The 19386-nt window shown below is 37.3% G+C and overlaps 3 protein-coding genes across 3 annotated transcripts; 2 read left to right on the plus strand and 1 right to left on the minus strand.

Moving 5' to 3' along the window:
- Window positions 1–667: 667 nt before the first annotated feature.
- Window positions 668–4780, plus strand: LOC110928891 (tRNA (guanine(10)-N2)-methyltransferase homolog). The gene is made up of 6 exons (XM_022171943.2): window positions 668–936; window positions 2551–2762; window positions 2863–3180; window positions 3242–3316; window positions 3440–3514; window positions 4037–4780. Exons 1-6 carry the CDS (start codon window positions 744–746, stop codon window positions 4586–4588), a joined length of 1425 nt encoding a protein of 474 aa, XP_022027635.1. The 5' UTR covers window positions 668–743; the 3' UTR covers window positions 4589–4780.
- Window positions 4781–5723: 943 nt separating this feature from the next.
- Window positions 5724–7176, plus strand: LOC110928893 (putative clathrin assembly protein At1g03050). The gene is made up of 2 exons (XM_022171945.2): window positions 5724–6482; window positions 6843–7176. The coding sequence occupies exons 1-2, from the start codon at window positions 5816–5818 to the stop codon at window positions 7172–7174; spliced, it is 999 nt and encodes a 332-aa protein (XP_022027637.1). The 5' UTR covers window positions 5724–5815; the 3' UTR covers window positions 7175–7176.
- On the minus strand, window positions 7153–13222 carry LOC110928892 (phosphatidylserine decarboxylase proenzyme 2). Its single transcript, XM_022171944.2, has 21 exons — window positions 12798–13222; window positions 12622–12701; window positions 12520–12544; window positions 11511–11570; window positions 11332–11400; window positions 11158–11247; window positions 11019–11069; window positions 10828–10911; window positions 10614–10705; window positions 10327–10482; window positions 10131–10215; window positions 9940–10051; window positions 9138–9238; window positions 9014–9061; window positions 8782–8928; window positions 8490–8585; window positions 8346–8420; window positions 8146–8238; window positions 7987–8073; window positions 7501–7551; window positions 7153–7410 (listed from the first exon to the last, which is right to left on the minus strand). The coding sequence occupies exons 1-21, from the start codon at window positions 13026–13028 to the stop codon at window positions 7264–7266; spliced, it is 1980 nt and encodes a 659-aa protein (XP_022027636.1). The 5' UTR covers window positions 13029–13222; the 3' UTR covers window positions 7153–7263.
- Window positions 13223–19386: the final 6164 nt, after the last annotated feature.

Consider the following 19386-nt stretch of genomic DNA (forward strand, 5'->3'; position numbering starts at 1 on the left):
TGGGGTAGTGATGGTGATAGCGGCATATGTGGTGGGTGGTGGCGGTCTGAGAAGTTAGAGAGGGAGAGAGAGATATATAGAAAGATAAGTTTGGCTTGGATCTCAGAAATGATGGAAAACGGCGAAACTAATGATGATTCAAGTGTTTTTTGGGGCTAGGGAAGCAATTCTTGGCAGTGGTGATGATTGCCGGCGGCGGCACTTGCAGGAGAAGAGTTGGCGGTGGTGATGATTGTCGACGAGGCACTTTTAGGAGAAGAGGATGGTGAATAGAGATGACTAGATAAAGTGGGTGAAACCCTAGAAGTTGAATTATAACTATTTGGTTTTAATAGTTATGTTAATAAATACTTATCTTTTATTTTTATTTTTCTTATCAATAAAAAAGATGTTTAAAATATCTAGGATGGAAAAAGACTAAAATGCCCTTCATGTGAGGGGCATGTAACTAGGATTTAACAGTTGAATTGAATGGTGTTAGAGGCAATGAGTAAAATAGAAATAAGATTTATAGATGATGGAGTAAAATGACTATTTTTAAAGAATTTAGGCAAAATCATTAAAACAAACCCATTCACATGTTACAATTAAGTTAAACTTAAAAATCCAATAATTTGATATTTGATAATAATAATAAAATAATAGTCAATCAATGGGTTTAAATGTTCAACTATCTTCAAACATAAACCCTTTTCCGCCTCCTTCCATTTCTAGGGTTTCAACTTCTTCATCTTGAAACGACGATGTGGTATCTCTGTGTTTTCTACCACAGATTATTAGATTACAGGAAGCCTGAGTTCGAATCTCTAGCCGAACTATTTGGTGCCGAATCACATTCACTCGAGTGGAAGCTTCCGCAGCATCACCACCCCGATTCTCCATTCCACTATGTCAATCTCCCTTCTGAGGATATCGCACGCAAAATAGCCAATCGAAGTATGTATTTTTCTTTTACATTGATCTACACATTTGATGAAATTGTGGGCCTGTATTGTGTTTGTTCAAATGATTAATTGTTTATTATCATTGCTATTTCGGTCGATTTTGTGCTTGTTTAAGGTGTGTATGGGTCGGTTTTCTGCTCAAACCGAACGAAAAGCATCTGGGTTTTTGAAAACTGTTCGGTTTTGGTTTTCTCGATGGGGTTTAATTCGGCTTGTGTTTTTTTGGTTTGGTCATTTGGGTTTGAACTTTTTGGCCCGAAATAATTCTACTTCTAATAAACGATTCTAGATAATGCCTTATGTAGGGGTGTTAATTTCTGACACATGACACGACAGGAACCTAACACGAAATTCATGGGTTTAGATTTAGTCTAAACGGGTTCGGGTCAACCAAGACTGGTTGGCGGGTTGACCCGTTTAACCTCTTTATAATATGTTATATTTTTTACAATATGTTTTATGTTATAAATTAAATTGGGTGTGTATTTTATGCCATGATTATAACATTAAAAGAGAAATTCATATAAATTTTTATAAATTAAATGTAATTGTATTATATACATTTGTGTTTTTAAAGTAAATTTTAATTTAATATATTAATTTGTGGCAAAAAATAAAAAAAATTAAAAAATTCGGGTTAAACGGGTCGTGTTCGGGTCAACCCACGAATATTCGGGTCGGGTTCGGGTTCATATGCATGACAAAATTTTTGGGTTTGGGTTCGTGTAAAATTTTCGGGTTCGGGTCGGGTCAGGTTGAACCTGCCAACCCGCGAACACGACCCGTTTAGTACCCTAGCCTTATGGCAACATCACATTATCAAATTAAATGGATACAATATATATATAATTCATTTAACTTAAGTAAGTTCGAGTTTTGAAATCAAATAAATTTATGTTATTTTTTTATTTATATGATTTGTACCAAAAGTTATCTATATACAATTTTTTTCTCTAGTTTCATTTTATACAATAACAAACTTCCTAACATGGGAATTCTTGAATTTAATTAAAGTCCAATTTAATTTAGATAATCAATTTGGTTTTTTTTTTCATCACAAAAACTTTATGAGATCTTTGGGATTTTTAATCACTCTCTTTGTATGTTTTCGGTTAGCTATTCGTATTTAAACAAACCAATCATCATCAACATCACACATTATATAATTTCTATTACCTATTATAGACATTATGTCTAATTTTTTTGTACATTCATTTTTCTATCATACAACCCCATGTAATTACACGGGTCTGGTGCATTAATATTGTTGTAAAAGACAAATCATATAGTATAAAAATATAGACATTATTGCGGTTTTTCTGTTTTTTTTTTTTTTTTTTTAAATTATCAAATAAGTCTTCTTCTTGTAGTCCATGTTTATATTTGCCCATAATCGACACCAAACTGTAAAATTTGTATTTTTTTTGGTTATTCGGTTTGGTTCTGTTTTTAGAAAATACAGAATTGAACTGTGAGACTTTATAAGGTTTGGTTATGTCGGTTAATTTGTATTCGGTTGAAAAAATCAGTTTTCTGTTCAGTTCTAAATTGTTCATCATTAATTCTTTCATTTTGAATATGGAAATCTATTTTCATCAATTTGTAGGCATTCTTGTGAAGGGGCTTTATGAAATTTGGGGAGAAGGAAGCTCATATGAGGAACTAAAAGAAGCAATAAACAGTTATCCAGATGACAGAAAGTTGCCATACATAGCTCAAGATAGCACTTTTCGGATCATATTCGATAGCTTCGGAAAGGTCGTTCCCTTCGAGGACCAAACCGCTCGCATTAAAGCGATGGATTACATTCCGTTTCAGGTATTTCCTTTTTTTATATGTTTTTGTTGGCTCGTTAACTTAGATTTGATGCACTAAAAGAAGTCTCGTGTTACTAACACACATTTGTTAATAAATTCAGGGTCGGGTTAACTTGAAGTGTCCGGAGCATAAGTTTTGGCTTATTGAAACCGATGACTATGGATCTGCCAACGGGCTTCCTCCGGTTGTTGACAAAAGAATATTTTTTGGGCGGGAGATTGGCGGTGCTGATAGGAAACTGTTACCTACGTATCAATTGAAAAGCCGTAAATATCTTGGACCAACGGCTATGGATGCTGAGGTGGCATTTTTGATGGCCAATCAAGCTCAGGCCATGCCCGGGAAACTTGTCTATGACCCATTTGTTGGCACCGGGAGCATTCTCGTTGCTGCAGCCCATTTTGGAGCTATGACAATGGTTTGTGATCACTTTTATTTTACCATTAATTTTTTAGTTTCTTCTAATTTAAAGCTTTCAGGGAGCAGATATTGATATTCGGGTGGTGCGTGATGGCCGCGGGCCAGACTGCAACGTCTGGAGTAACTTTAAACAGGTAAATATAATATTTTTACATTTAAAAAATTGGTTTTCAAGACGTTTGGTAATTTGCGTCTACATGCTTGTTAAAAACTAAAAATATCAACAATACCTAACTTGCCGATGATTTATCCGACAGTACGGATTGCAAATGCCGGTTTCACTTTTAAGAGCAGATAATAACCTTCCTCCTTGGCGTCCGGGGCTAAAAGAGGTGACATCTTTATTACAAAAAAGTAATAAGAGTAAAATGCCATTTTCGTTCATGAGGTTTGGCCAGTTTTTGCGACTTTCGTTCAAAGGTTTGTTTTTCCGCATCTGGATCCAAAAGGTTTGAAATCGTGTTATTTTCATCCAGCTCGTTAACTCCATCCATTTTTCTCCGTTAAGTCGGGGGTGTTCATGTCTTTTTTATTAACTTAAAGGGCAAGTCAGCCTTTATCACTTTACGTACAAGTGTTTAGCATAATGTACAAGTATTCACTTAAAGGGAAATTCGGTCTTTTTCACTTTATGTACGAAAATGCCTCTGAATTAAACGAGAAAAATGGATGGAGTTAACGAGCCGGAAAATTGCAAGATTTCAAACCTTATGGATTCAGATGCGAAAAAACGAACATTTGGAGTAAAGTCGCAAAACTGGCAAAACCTCAGGGGACAAAAATGGCATTTTACTCGAACAATAATATTGCAATCATTTTGATTTTTGTATTCTTAATTATTCATGGTCTGTCAGATGTTTGATGCAATAATCTGTGACCCTCCATACGGTGTGCGTGCCGGAGGTCGTAAATCTGGCGGTCGGAAATTACTAAAAGGGGTAGTGGGCCCCTACACGGTTCCAGAAGAGAAAAGAACCGGCCATATACCGTCAACGGCTGCATACAGCTTAGCCGAGTGTGTACACGACCTACTTGACTTAGCAGCCAAAATGCTCGTGATGGGTGGCCGACTTGTTTACTTCTATCCAGTTCTAAGAGACAGTGACACCCTGGACGTTGAGTTCCCCAAACACCCTTGTTTCAAGTTAATTGCCAGCTGCGAACAGATTCTAAGCTACCGTTATAGCAGGGTATTATTGACGATGGTAAAGATCGCACCGTATAACGATGATATTAAAGAAGCCGCTAGGCTGCAACATTTGGATTTTAAGGAAAACCATGTTAAGTGGTTGGAGGAAGGTAATCTTCATGCTGCAGTTTTCAGTCCCGATTTCCCGCCATCCGATGATCCTGATACGAAAGGTGTGAAGGATACAAAGAAGAAATACAGGGGAAAATATGTCTAGGTTTGGGAACTGAATTACAGACAAGCTTAAAATAGACATTAATGGAGATTTTGTAACTTTTGTTAGGTTTTAATTGTTAGCTACCTTGATAGTATTGTTTGAGATGATTATTTAGATGTGGTTGTCAAACATACTGTATTGACTTTTTTTTAAAAAAAATTTATTTTAAGTAAGATAATCACCACTTACTAAGATTTGGATTAAATGATTATGGTTTTCTGATTATTAAGGCTTTTATTACAAGCAAGGTTAGTCGCTAGTCGGCCGTTGAGGTGGAGAATCGGGTTTTTTATATGTAATTTTCAGTTTTATGTGTACATATTCACATTTTTATAGGTAAATATTTTAAGTAACTAGGTTTTAACTCTTACTCAACTTATTTTTTAAAGTATACAAGATTAATTGTTGGAATTCACATGGTTTGGTTGGAAATTGACCGAAATTTAGAGGTTTTGGCCGGAATATACAAGTTTTTTGCCGGAATCTGGCCGGAATCGCCGATTTTTGGCTGGCCGACTAGGTACGACTAGGCGCGACTAGTGATTAATGGACTAATTAACGAAAAATTACTCAGTTACTGGCCGACTAGCGATTAATCGCCGACTAGTCGCCGCCTATACAAAAGTACAATAAAAATTGGTTGGTCCAAAAAGAAAAAAACCCTTACTCCACTTTTTATTTTGTGTATATCATCCATCAACCTTTTTTTTATCCAAATGAGGTTATCTACTTCCGCTACAAATGTGTCCCAAAAAACGTACTAAGCCGCGAACTAGATCAAGCATATATGATTGACGAACATGAACCAACGGACTCTGACCATCGACTAAAACCACAATAACCTTCATTGGAAGAGATTGAAGATGGACATCTTTGAAACATTAAAACGATAAAATGTTTTGTGGTCGAGTGATGCCTATGGAACGAGAAAAAAAGTAGCATTTAGTTAACTGTAGGTTCAACCGATCTGACCGATTAGACCAGTAAACCAAGGTTGATAACAACATCCAAAATCCAAATTTCTAGGAGGGAGAGAGATGCCACTTGGATCCTTGACATCCACTATAACTCCACATTCAAATGCTAAAAGATAGAGAGATGGATGGCATCTAATTACCAATAACCAAACAACAATGCAAAGGCAAAAGGGATAAAAAGAAAGTCAAAATCTTGACCCTTGACTTTCATGGGGTTGACAACATATAAAGTCAAAATCTTGACCCATGCATGCATATTTTTCATGCATTCCATTTCTTGATTCAATTTCAAATGGAGAGGTTCAGCAAGGCCATTGCAGCAGTGAAGGACCACACCAGCCTACGCCTCGCAGCACGAACTTCGTTATCCGAACTCGATGTCACAATATTGAAGGCCACATCCCACAACGAACAACCCGCCGACGAATCTCACATTCAACAAATCTTGAATCTAACAGCCACCTCCCCTCTGCTTGTATCTTCATGTGTTAACACCATCTCGCGACGTCTAAACAAAACCCGAAACTGGGTCGTGGCCCTGAAGACCCTCATGCTGGTCCGACGGTTGCTTCATGAAGGCAACCGAAGATATGCCCGGGAGATGTTTACTGCCACACGACGTGGAACTCGTCTGTTAAACATGTCGGATTTTAGGGACGCACTTAAATCCAACACATGGGATTATGCGGCGTTTGTTAGAACATATTCATTGTTTCTTGATGAGGAACTTGAGTACAAAATGCAGGGGAGGAGGGGATCATGTAGCTCATTTGCGCTTGAGGAAAAGGATGACGAAGATGATACAGAGCGCGAAGATGTAGTTGTGCCTGTTCGCGAAATGGAAAACGACCAATTGTTTGCTCGAAATAATCACCTGATGCAACTTCTTGAGCGATTTCTTGCTTGTCGACCAGCAGGTTATGTTAATTCTTGACCTGTCATCAATGGCGGACCCAGAAATTATTTGTTGGGGGTGCGAATAAGGTGTTCAACCATATTTTCAAGGGGTGCGGTTGGGTTTTTTTGCCTAAAACATACACTAAATTTATTTTTCAAGGGGTGAGGCCACCCACCCTGGCCAAAGGGTAGGTCCGCCCCTGCCTGTCATTGAACCGGCCGCCTTACGGGTCTACTTGTCAAACGGGTTTTAAACAATGGATAACTTCATAGATAATTTATTATTTGTAATAATAACCAACACATGCATTACTTGTTTCTTCTCCATGTTTGTTGTAATTGCAAGAAATATTTATTTACTTTGTAAACATTATTCACAGGTGAAGCAAGGCATAACAGGATGGTGATGGTGGCTTTATACTCAATTCTTGTACAAAGTTTCCAAATTTATAGTGACATAAAAGAGGTGATGGGTGTTTTCACCGATCGATTCGATAACCTCAGTCTCCAAGATTCCGTTAAGGTCTACGCTATGGCCAATCGTGTAGCAAAGCAGTATGATGTACTCGATATGTTCTATGACTGGTGCAAATCGGTTGGCATTGCAAGAACATCCGAGTATCCGGAAATCGAAAAGATTTCACAAAAGAAATTAGAAGCCATGGATGAGATTATCAAACAAAAATCAGATGGATCAAAAAAAGAAAGTTGAAGAATCAGAGCTAGTTTGGTATTTCTACAAGTAAGCTAAGTCGAAAAACAAAACCATACATCAGTTTTATTTCCATCATGTAAAGTAAACTAAAACATCCTTATGTTATTAATGTCTGGTAATGGAAGTTCCGTTCGTTTTCTAACTGACACGCCCAACTGCATTCCAACGGAAACTAAGGTTTCGATTGATCTTGCGCTGTAAGCCAAAAGGTCCTCGTCTATCGCGATTGAATTCTGCAAAACCAATGTTATAAGATATTATGCCGAAAATTTATGCAATTTTTATAAAATATATGTTAACTGTCAGCATGGACAGTAACTAACCTTTTCAAACACACATATGACTGTACTTCCACCAAACGAGAAATACCCAAACTGTAACATAAAAAAAATACAAGCCTTAGAACTATGACTGTACTAAGGCGGTTATATAACCGCATAACCACCTCTCTTTCTCTTGTCAACAGTACACTACGTAGAATTTACAAGCGCTTATGTGATTCTCTACCTAACATGCTCCATATATAGAGGCCGTTCAATACGATACAAATTTTAAGTATAGAACTGAGGGAACCGTATGAACACTTGTACATTTTAGTATGTAATGCATGTACAAGTGCTTATGTGGTTCTCTATTTAAAATCGGAACATGCCCTATATGCATAGATGGATGTTCGAACGAGAACTACTATATAATTAGGAATCGGTTGCTTTGGTTCCTAATTATTTAATTGTTCCCATTTGAATTCACCCGTATATACACTCGTATGCATTAACAAAAATAACAAGTACAATGACATGTTTTTGAACCTCATCTCCTTTTTGGACATAATCTCCCTTCTTCTTCGTGAATTCAATGCTACCAACCATGGTTGCTCCAATTGCCACAAACGCCACCTAATTATGTTACGATATAAAATCCTTTTTTTAATTTTAAATTGTAGTTTCCATCAATTGAAGATGACATACCTTCCCGAAATCTGCGGTTGATATAATAGATACAGCACGCTTGTTCTCCGTGAACACGTTACAATACTTGCTGTTTACAGCTATCGGGTTGACCTACGTCATATATAATATAGTAACATTCAAGGCATTATATAAACAAGAAATAAACCAGAAACAGTAAGTGTAAGTAGTAGTGTGACATAATCTCATTGTGAGCATACCGTATATAAGCATCCAGGTATGTTAACAATATGCTCGATCTTCCCAGAAACCGGGAAATGGAAACGATGATAATCCTGTCAAAAGATAACCACTTGCATAATCAGTCAAAAAGAAAAAAAGAAAATACAAAATACAAAATGTACCTGTGGCGCCAAACGAAATATCACGAGCGTTCCACCGTTGAAAGTATCTGAGCCGTGTGTATTACCGAGAAGACCACTTAGCGAAAACTTCTTACCCTAAAAGTTAACTAGACAAGATCAAAATTCTATTTGTGCTAGTGGTGGGGCCTGTCAGTTATCCCTGACGGGTTCTCATGCTACCTGCTAGGCCCCACTGGGTAGCAGGGTATTGGTGGGCCCCGTGAGTTCTCCTTGATGGTTTTCATGTTTACCAACAAAAATCATAATATATGGAGCCAAGTGGAAAAAAAACCTTGATCCAAAATCTTTGACTTTCTTCGACTGTATTAAACGCCATTAACCGACAATCAGCCGCACAAACAGCAACATCATCGCGTCCAGCATAGGCAACTGGTCTGGCTCCCGGTTTCAACTCTCTTATAAAGAATTCATTGAAAGTCTGGATACATAAACTTGTGTATGATTTAGTAAGAACCTATAAATCGACATTATTTGAAAGTTTAACGAGTCTGAATTTGACTTGCCTTAAAATGATGCAAAGGGTATTTAACTTCATCCATATTGATTTGATCCTAGAATATAAACAACAGAATGTAATTAGAAAATAAGTTGATAAGATGGTTTATTCAAGTAGAATTGTTATCTTGCCTTGAAAAATTTTAGGAATGCTGGTATATCTTTTGCAGATTCGGGTGAATTCATTTTCTTGCCCTGCCTTTCTGATATGCTTTGCAATAATTCTTTCGCCCCTGCATCCCATCAGATCAACAAATATACACACACACACATATATATATATATATATATATATATATATATATATATATTGATATAGATATAGATATGATAGAAGCCGATATCAAAACCATAGTTGTCAATAGCAAATAGCGGACGTTACCGATAAGCTACCTATACGGCTATGTAGCGATGGCAATGAAATAGCGGCGATGCACGAGAAGAGAATTTTAGAAATATTTTATAGATATTTATTCAATATACGCTGTATATTTCATCGGAATACACAATTTATATTAAGTAGTAAAAAAAGAAAAAGAAAAAATGGCAATCCTGCTATTTATACTAGAACAAAAAAAAAAAAAAAGAAAAAAAACCCGGAAATCCCGCTATATTCACGCTATGAAGTCGCTAATCAATAGATTGCGAGATATGGGCGATACGCTATGAAGTGCGCGATAGCAAAGGCTATCTTCGCTATTGACAGCACTGATTAAAAGATAGTATAATATCATATTTACCCAACAAAATATCATAATATCAAAATACTATATATAAATGGTCATATTATATATAAACTGTATTTGATAAAACGGGTATATATGAGATGTTCGGTATTTGAATGGGCATATGTGAGAATACTTTTTTTGGGTAAATATGATATTATGCAAGTTTTCACAGGTATATATGAAATGCGAGCCGATTAGTAAATTACCTTTGTCCATAATCCCAAGCCCTACTTTAGATTGATATATAGCTCTCATCGATAATACTATCTTTCCATCAATTATTTCCTCCACAAGCCTCTTTTTCTTCCTATCAAACACCTAAAAGCCAATGCACTTGCTAAGATACTGTCACACACACACACACATATGTATATATATAGAGAGAGAGAGAAAGTACCACAATATGTGAAGCGTTTGAACCAGAGTTCAAGCCGGCATCATAGGATGAGACATGAGCCCATTCGGAGAGTTTAAACATCCACCTTAAAAGAAACAAGTAATGATTCGAGATTGAGATTTGAGATTGATCAATACAACTTAGATTTCTTGTCACTTCACAAACACATTAAAATTTGTTGGTAAAAATATCTCACCCGTATGAAGCTTGTTTATCAGTTAAGAAGCCTCCGGTCATAATCTGGTTCCCAGTGCCTTCATCAAAACACAGTGACATATGAATCATCGAGTTCAACTTATCGGAAACTTCTAGAAACTCCCCACAAACAGGACAGTTATTAATGAGTGGCTCCCTGCAAAAAAGAAACAGTAAATAGATATATGAGGCCACACACAAGTTATATGTATATGTCATAAGACTCATAACCTATGTTACAGTTCACAGTATTAGAAACATACAACATTATAGTATCAAGAGACATACTTTTCTTGTTGCACAGCTAAAAGTGTAGCCAGTTCATCGATGCTCACAACACCATCTCCATTTTCATCAGCCGCGTTAAAGAGCTCCACTTTCTGGAAGAATATAAACAATCTGTTTATGTAACATCCAACCGTCATACCAACCAATATTGTCTGCATTGCCCATAACCACATATATTTGTTTTCGGTTACATGAGCAGATTAATAATTCAAACCTTTTTTTCTGCGTGTTGATTGCCAAAAACATTGATTAATTCCGAGAACTCATTAAAGGATAATTGTCCATCACCATTATAATCCTGCATAACCAAAAGTAGAGATCCCCTATTTTATTATTTTTATTTTATTATGCATATGTGAATGGAAAAGAATTTGGCAAAAAGATTGAGGATGATCTCAGACATACAACAATCGACAAAATGCGCCTTGCAAAGCTTTTCTCTGTTTCAGTAGGGTCCTGCAAACCAAAAAAAAAAAAAAAAAAAAAAATGTTACGTGGCGTTAATCAACGGTGGACCAAATGAAAATATGATACTGTAATGCACCTCGATAGAACATGAAAGATATATGTTGCCAACTTCACCATTGGGTGGTGATGGATCCAATAACTTAACTTCAATGCCAGAATCTGAATCCTATAAAACATAAAACCTTGTTGTTTTATATTCCATCAAATATATAATCATATATAAATTATATATAGTTTTTTAAAAACTTACCTGGCTAAGAAAATCAAACAGATCTACCTCACAATACCCAATTAGATGGTTCTTTGACAGTCTATTGGTCTGCAGAAGGATATAAATTCATATTAAAGAATAGTGATACTATAAAATATGGTCCTACAAGCATACAAATAAAGTTAATATGATAAAACTATTTGGAAGTTGGAACAAACCTCAAAAACAGTTACTTTTGCAACATGTGGCCCATTTCTTTCCAAAAGAAACTTCTTTTCCTGTAAGATAACTCAAATGTGACATTTTGACTAATATATTATCCAGATGGTCATTTACCTTCTTTTTACTTTATTAATATGATAGTTACACATAATTACATCCAATCAAAATAAACCACATGTATCAAGATTGCCCCAATGACCCAAATTATGAAAAGTTTTGACACGTGTCGGTTACCTGTCTGAAAATGTTTAATAGACACGCAAAAGTGGCTAGGTATAAAAACATGCTAATGTTGATTGCTTATTAAAATACTAGGTTAGAAACCCGTATATTACGTGAAATTGAATAAAAGAAAATATTATATGGTTGGCAACTAATATTTAGAAATTATAAAACGATATTTTCAGATGAAATATATTTACAAAAGTAAGAAATATGTTACGAAAGAGTTAAATAAGAGAAGCCAGAAAAACGTATTTATGGAAGAGAAAAAACATAAGTGTTTATGGGTGAAATGGAGATAGAGATGGAGAATTAGACACGATAAGTTAAATAAAATTTAGAGATAAATAAAAAAAAACTAATATATAATTAAATTACATAGATGAATAATCAAATGTATGATATTTAATTAAATTATAGAGATGAATAATCAAATAATAAATTGATAAATTTAGAAGAATAGAAAATATCAACGACTATTTTAATCTTTTAAAGTTTTAATAATATATGTAGTCAAAATCCATCCCTATTTTTTTTTTTTTTGAAAGGAGAACTTCATTAAAAAATACCCGAACTCGAAAACCGAGCCAGGAAACAACTACGAAGGACACATTACAAAAAAACAAAATTACACCAATCCAACCACATAATATGGTTGTTTCTCGATCTATAATTGAACCAAAAAAAACCTAGGGACTTTATCTCACTAAAAATCCCTCCCTATTCATCTTCACAAACAATTTGATTAACAAACAAATTCGTAAAAGAAACAGAAGCACTCACCGAGTTCCATTGAGGGCTCATGGTCCTACAAAATCAACAAACAAAAACAAATCAATCGAGTGCAACAGAAGCTATCATAATTCATGGTTACCGAAACTTAACTGTTGAGAAATTTCAGTGCGAAACGTCTGTTCTCCAATGGAAATACACGCGAGCCACTTATCCTTGAATCTCATCTCCGCCTGAAAAAAAACACATCAAACCACAATGAATGAATTTGGATCAGTCCTATGTGCATAATGAATGAATTTGGATGGAAAATTAAAATAAAATCATACCGAAACAATAGTGACCAAAGCGATTCCTGCAAAATCCTCTAAGCTGCTCAGTTTCGGATGCTGAGAACCATAACCGTTTTTCTTCCGATCACCACGACGATGAAGATGACGATGAAGACTAAGCTTCTTCTTGATTCTCTGGCGACGCGATGTGCATGATTTCGAATTGGAACCATCGCCGTTTGTAGAGTCATCCGATGATGAGCTTGATTTTGAATTTCCCTGCCCCATTAGAGGATGAAGGATGAATTGAAATTGTTATTTTTGGTTTTGATTTGAGAGGTTGATGAATGAGGTTTGAGTAGTATTGTGGCGTTTGAAGTTGACTTGACAGTCGGCATTAGATTCAACGAAAAGTGTCGCAAAAAGGATTGTCCATATTGTCGTGTTTTCGTCACGCGGTACGACTCGGTTCTTCTTATTGCTGTTTTCTGGAAATAAAAAGATATTCGTCAGTGGAGGTTTTATAAAATTAAATAAAATTGAGATGAATAAGAATAGAAAACAACTTTAGGATATAGTATTATTATGCGTCAACAATGTTTATTACTGGAATATGTTCTAGGTTTGAAAGTTGTGCACTACGATGACGACCGAATATATAAAATATCTGTCGATGAAAGAATTATTATATTAAATGAAGATAATAGGTATTGAAGATTTTCTTTATTAATACAAGCAAGGATGGTAATAATCAGTGTGAACACAATCAACAATAGCTAAAAACACACAAAATAATTTCTTTTAATTAAAATTCGCTAAATTCGTCACTAATTTTTTGTAGTGACGAAATTTAGCGTATTTTAATAACATTTTTTTAGCATTTCGTTGTGGGGTTGGAGGTTTTTTTTTTTTTTTTTTTTTTTTTCAAATGAATCGTACCCTATTACATAATAAGATAGTTATTTATTATATATAGAAATATGAAAGTATTACCATTATATCATTATTATAGGTAGAAGATATGATTTAATAACAAATCACATTTTTTTCTTATTGTATCTTCTATATAACAAACAATTTTTTTTTTTTAACTATGATTCCTCTAGTTTCAATGAATATAGTCCAATCCCCATCCATAAAACCAAGCAAGAGAAAAAAGAAAACCTTAATTGACTTTTTTTTAGCGTTTGTTATCATGGAATAATAGAATGAAATCTTGATGGAATTGAAATGCTTATTCCATTTCTTATTTCGTTGGTTTCAAAAAAAAAAAAAAAAAGAATTGAATTCAAATATAAAAAAAAACAAGGAAAGAAACATTTCAATCTATCCGAATTTCTTTTCATAAGATGAGATAAACAGACATAAAATTCAAATCAAATTTCAATTTTTGCGTAAATTCCGACTCCAATTCCATAATTTTAAGATCCTATGGGTTAGGATGTTACATACACAAGCTATAAAATATGTTTAAATAGAAAAAGACAACTATTTTTGTCACACCCCAACCGATGGCGGAAACATCGGGGCGTGGCACTGAAACGAAACAGATTGTCCAGAAGTTTCCATAACAACTATAATTACCAATTATTTAAAGTAACACGTCCCATACCATGTCATAAAAGATAACATAATTATTACAGACCAAAAATCTAGTCAAATAGCTCTGTTCCGACAACTCAGGTTTCATTAGTACAGACAACTATTTGTTGGTTTCTAGGACTCTTTCCTAGCCTTAATTTCCAAGCAAATAGGCATCTTAAGCACCTGTCACATACGCTAAAATAAAAGCCAATACACATAGTGTAAAGGTGAGCATACAAGTTTGATAGTAGCATATAGAGTTCGAAATAGTATACGCATAACCAACACGTACACTGAGTAAAACGAAGCATGTTAGTTATCGACATGAACCTATCGATACCAATGACTGTGGGTTGACTGCCCAAGGCAGTTTGTAATACATGATCACCACTGTAATCCATGCAAATAATGGTCCTTAACAACCCCCGAGTGAACGGGTGCTGAGTCCAAGCTATAGTACTATCGTTGCTAAGGCATGTAGATAGCATTCCATGTGTAAACATAACAAACAAGCATTCATTAAGTCACGTATAACATGCGGTAACGATTAGCGTTTAACGTATTGCGTAGTGTGTTTGATTGTGATTTTGTATAGGCAACGTATGTAACACCCAAAAGTGCGAAAGCAAAAAAGGGATCGAGTATACTCACAACGATTGATGGATTGAAGGGAGCACTAGAGAGTAGGGTTAGCCTGAATAGATTGATAGCATAACGATAAGTGACGACAGTCCGATCGAATGGCACTCCGTCCTGGTCGACCTGTTCGTCTTACACTTGGTTGTTTTGATTGTTTGTCATTTTATCGAGGCGTTTTGATAACGAGTCAAGAAACAGAAATATTGTCAATACTTGGTTCTCCTTATCGGACAGGAATCACCCAAACCCGATTAGTGAACTGTTCGAGACGGTGTTTCACGTTTAACCCGAAATCGGTAAACCTCGTTGATAGAATACAGATCTTGCACCAATACAACCACAAGGACGAGTAGTAAGCCGACACGAGCTCCGATTCTATCGGTTTCGAGTGTATTGAGTGTAAAAGAGTTGAAAGAAAGTTAGAAAACCATTTTCAATCCTTTTTATTGTGAATATGTTTAGGTCTACGAAAGATCTTGGATTGTTTATGTGGAAATCGGTTAGATCTAAGTTGTTCTTGGTGGATTGAGGCCAAAACATGAAGTTCTTCAAGAACACATGATGACGTCATCCTAGAACACCTTGAATCTTGATGATTTCACGGTTAAAAGTTAAGATTCAAAAGGTAGAAAGGTGTAGGAGTGCGTGTAGATCAAGGAAGTACAAGATTTAGGACGAGATCTTACCGGAATCGAGAGAAATCTGAAGAAAAGTGAGGAGAGCGAGCTGTTCGGACGTCAGTTGCCAAAAGTAAAGAATGATAGTGACAAGGGGTATTTATAGGGTTACCCAAAGAGGAAAAGGGGGCTGGTTGATCGGTTGGCAGGCCGGCCGACTGGCTGGGCGATCGAACTGCTGTTCGATCGGACAGCTGGTTGATTGGTCAACTGCCTGGTCGATCAGTCAATTGTTTTGACGAGTTTTGTCGTTTCAATTGCGATCGCGAGTGTTGCGATGTGAGAGAGTTTCCTAGTCAAATTACTTTTAATCCCAACTACTCATATCTTGCACTATCTCTTCTCCACTAATTATCATAGTTCGATTTCGATTTGCGATTGAGTTTCGATTGCGTTTCGATTGATTACCAAACATAGCATAAATTAAACATGCACAAGTAACAAATAAGGCACACACACACGTATAACAATAACCAAAATGCGTAATTCGAGTTGCGAGTGCGATTGCGAAAGCGATAAAGCAATAAATCAAGCGATAGATAGCGATTACCATGCGATTATTAATAGAAACTCCACATAATACAACTAAAGCGAAAATAAAATAGACTAATCTATGAGTCAAAGGAGTCAAAACAGGAATTGAGCAAGGAGAGACAGATCGCAATTAGCAATCTTTTCTTCCTTTGACTTCAATCTTGACTTTGACTTCCGAAACACAGGGTGTTACAACCTCCCCTAGTTGAGGGAATTTCGTCCCGAAATTAGGCCGAAGCCATAACTAACAACTGCGGGTACTTCGCCCTCATGTCGCTTTCGAGTTCCCAAGTGAACTCTGCGCCTCGTTTGCCTTCCCATCGGACTTTCACAATAGGAATGCGTGAGCGTCTGAGCTACTTGGTTTGGCGGTCCATGATTTCGACGGGCTTCTCCACGAAGTGTAGTGTTTCGTTTATTTGAAGGTCATCGAGAGGTACAATTAAATCATGCTCAGCCAGGCAGTTTCAGAGGTTTGACACATGGAAAGTCGGGTGGACATTACTAAGTTCCTCCGGTAGTTCGAGTCTGTAGGCGATTTTTCCGATCCTTTACAGAATCTTAAAAGGTCCAACATATCGAGGCGCTAGTTTCCCTTTCTTGCAGAATCTGACCACACCCTTCCAAGGTGATACCTTTAGGAGTACGTAGTCGCCAACGTCAAATTCAAGGGGCTTGCGTCGTCTATCGGCGTAACTTTTCTGTCGAGTTCGAGCTTTCAACAAGTTGTCTCGAATTTGGAGGACTTTGTCAGTAATTTCTTGTAATAGCTCAGGACCGGTTAATTGCGAGTGACCGATCTCGTGCCATACAATAGGCGATCGACATCTTCTTCCATATAAAGCCTCGAATGGTGCCATTTGAATGCTGGAATGATAACTGTTATTATACGAGAATTCGACTAACGGCAGGTAAGTGTCCCAATTACCACCGAAATCTATAACACACGAACGAAGCATGTCTTCAAGAGTACGGATCGTTCTCTTAGTCTGACCGTCAGTTTGAGGGTGGAATGCGGTACTTAGGTTAAGCGTAGTATCGAGAGCCGCTTGAAACGTTTCCCACAGTCGCGAGGTAAACCGAGCATCACGGTCAGAGATGATGTCACGAGGCGTCCCATGATTACAAATGATCTCACTGGTGTAGATTCGGGCTAATCGTTCCACCTTATAGTCTTCCCGTATTGGCAAAAAGTGAGCTGATTTGGTTAAACGATCAACAACCACCCAGATGCTGCCGTGACCTGATGACATGTGCGGAAGCTTTGTTATGAAGTCCATAGCTATACTCTCCCACTTCCACATAGGGATTGGGGGTTGTTCGAGTAAGCCAGAGGGTCTTTGGTGTTCAGCCTTGACCTTTGCACAAGTCAGGCACTTCCCAACATAGAGGGCAATATCCCTTTTCATGCCCGGCCACCAGTACTTGTAGCGAAGATCCTGGTACATTTTATCGGCACCGGGATGAATAGAATACCGAGATTTGTGGGCTTCGTCCATTAATATCTGTCGCAAATTGGTCCATTTAGGGATCCAAATTCGGCCCAGAAAGTGAAATATCCCATGGGCGACTTATTCACAAGTTGAGCTCCATCGTGGTAGATTCTTTCCTTCTTCAGAGTGCATTCATTGAAACAGGCGTGCTGGGCTTCGCGGATGAGGGTTTTGAGATCGTGTTGGGCTTGGACATTACGAATGCTGAGCAAATAACTCTGTCTGCCGAGAGCGTCGGCAACGACATTTGCCTTGCATGGGTGATAACGAATCTCACAGTCGTAATCGTTGAGAAGTTCTACCCATCGGCGTTGACGCATATTAAGTTCTTTCTGACTAAAGATATGTTGTAGGCTCCTATGATTGGTGAAGATCGTACACTTCGTACCATAAAGGTAGTGTCGCCAAATCTTTAATGCAAAAACAACTGCGCCTAGCTCGAGATCATGGGTTGTATAGTTCTTCTCGTGGATTTTGAGTTGACAAGATGCGTAAGCTATAACCTTGTCCCGCTGCATAAGAACACAACCAAGACCAAGGTTGGAAGCATCACAATAGACAATGAAGTCGTCGTTTCCATCGGACAATGTGAGAACAGGAGCATTGCAGAGCATGTGCTTGAGGGTTTGGAAGGCAGACTCTTGTTCAGTTCCCCAAACAAAAGGCTTGTCTTTATGCGTAAGAGCGGTAAGCGGCACAACGATTTTTGAGAATCCTTCGATAAATCGACGATAATAACCCACTAATCCGAGAAAAGAACGGACTTCAGACGGGTTCTTAGGTGTAATCCAACTCTTAACTACTTCAATCTTCGTCGGATCGACGTGAATACCTTTACTATTTACAATGTGACCTAGAAACTGAACCTCCTCTAGCCAGAATTCACACTTGGAGAACTTAGCATAGAGTTGATTCCCTTGGAGTGGCTCGAGAACCAGGCGTAGATGTTGCGCGTGTTCGGCCTTCGACTTGGAATAGATCAAGACATCGTCGATGAATACGATGACGAAACGGTCGAGATATGGTTTACACACGCGATTCATCAGATCCATGAAAACCGCGGGTGCGTTGGTTAAACCAAAAGGCATAACAACGAACTCATAGTGGCCGTAACGCGTGCGAAAAGCGGTTTTGGGTATATCCTTGATGTGCACAAAATGCAACATATAAATTACATCAATTGTGGCATAAAACTAACCCTTTTTTAGTACTAATGTTGGAAAAAGTATGCTTTTGTCTTCCTTTTGTATTTTGAGGATTAAATGAGCTCAAATGAACAAAAGAAGCAAAAAGACAGCTAAATCTAACATAAAAACAAGAAAAGGAACAAAAGTGGCATGCCCGACCTCCCGACAGCATCTTCCCAAGCAAAACATAGAAGACAGAAGACTGAACACGCCCCGTGCTCAGTGAGCACGGGGTCGTGCCCAAGTGGCAGCAGAAAAGACAAACTCATAGAAGCTTCTGTTGCCCACCACGGGGCCGGGCCCAGCGGACACGGGGGCGTGGTCAACTTCCTGCATGCGCATTTATTGAAATTGCGAATTGCAATTAATGAAGAGAGAGAGTCAGATGGACACGGGGCCGTGCCCTAGCTTCTGTTCAGCCTATAAATAGGAGTGTTTGGAGCTCTTGCAACTCATCCCTTGGCACACCACCTCTCTCACACTTCACCCACCACCCACCACCATCACAACACCATCATCCACCACCATCATC

This window comes from Helianthus annuus, chromosome 3, assembly GCF_002127325.2.
Source record: "Helianthus annuus cultivar XRQ/B chromosome 3, HanXRQr2.0-SUNRISE, whole genome shotgun sequence".
Classification (NCBI taxonomy): Eukaryota; Viridiplantae; Streptophyta; class Magnoliopsida; order Asterales; family Asteraceae; genus Helianthus; species Helianthus annuus.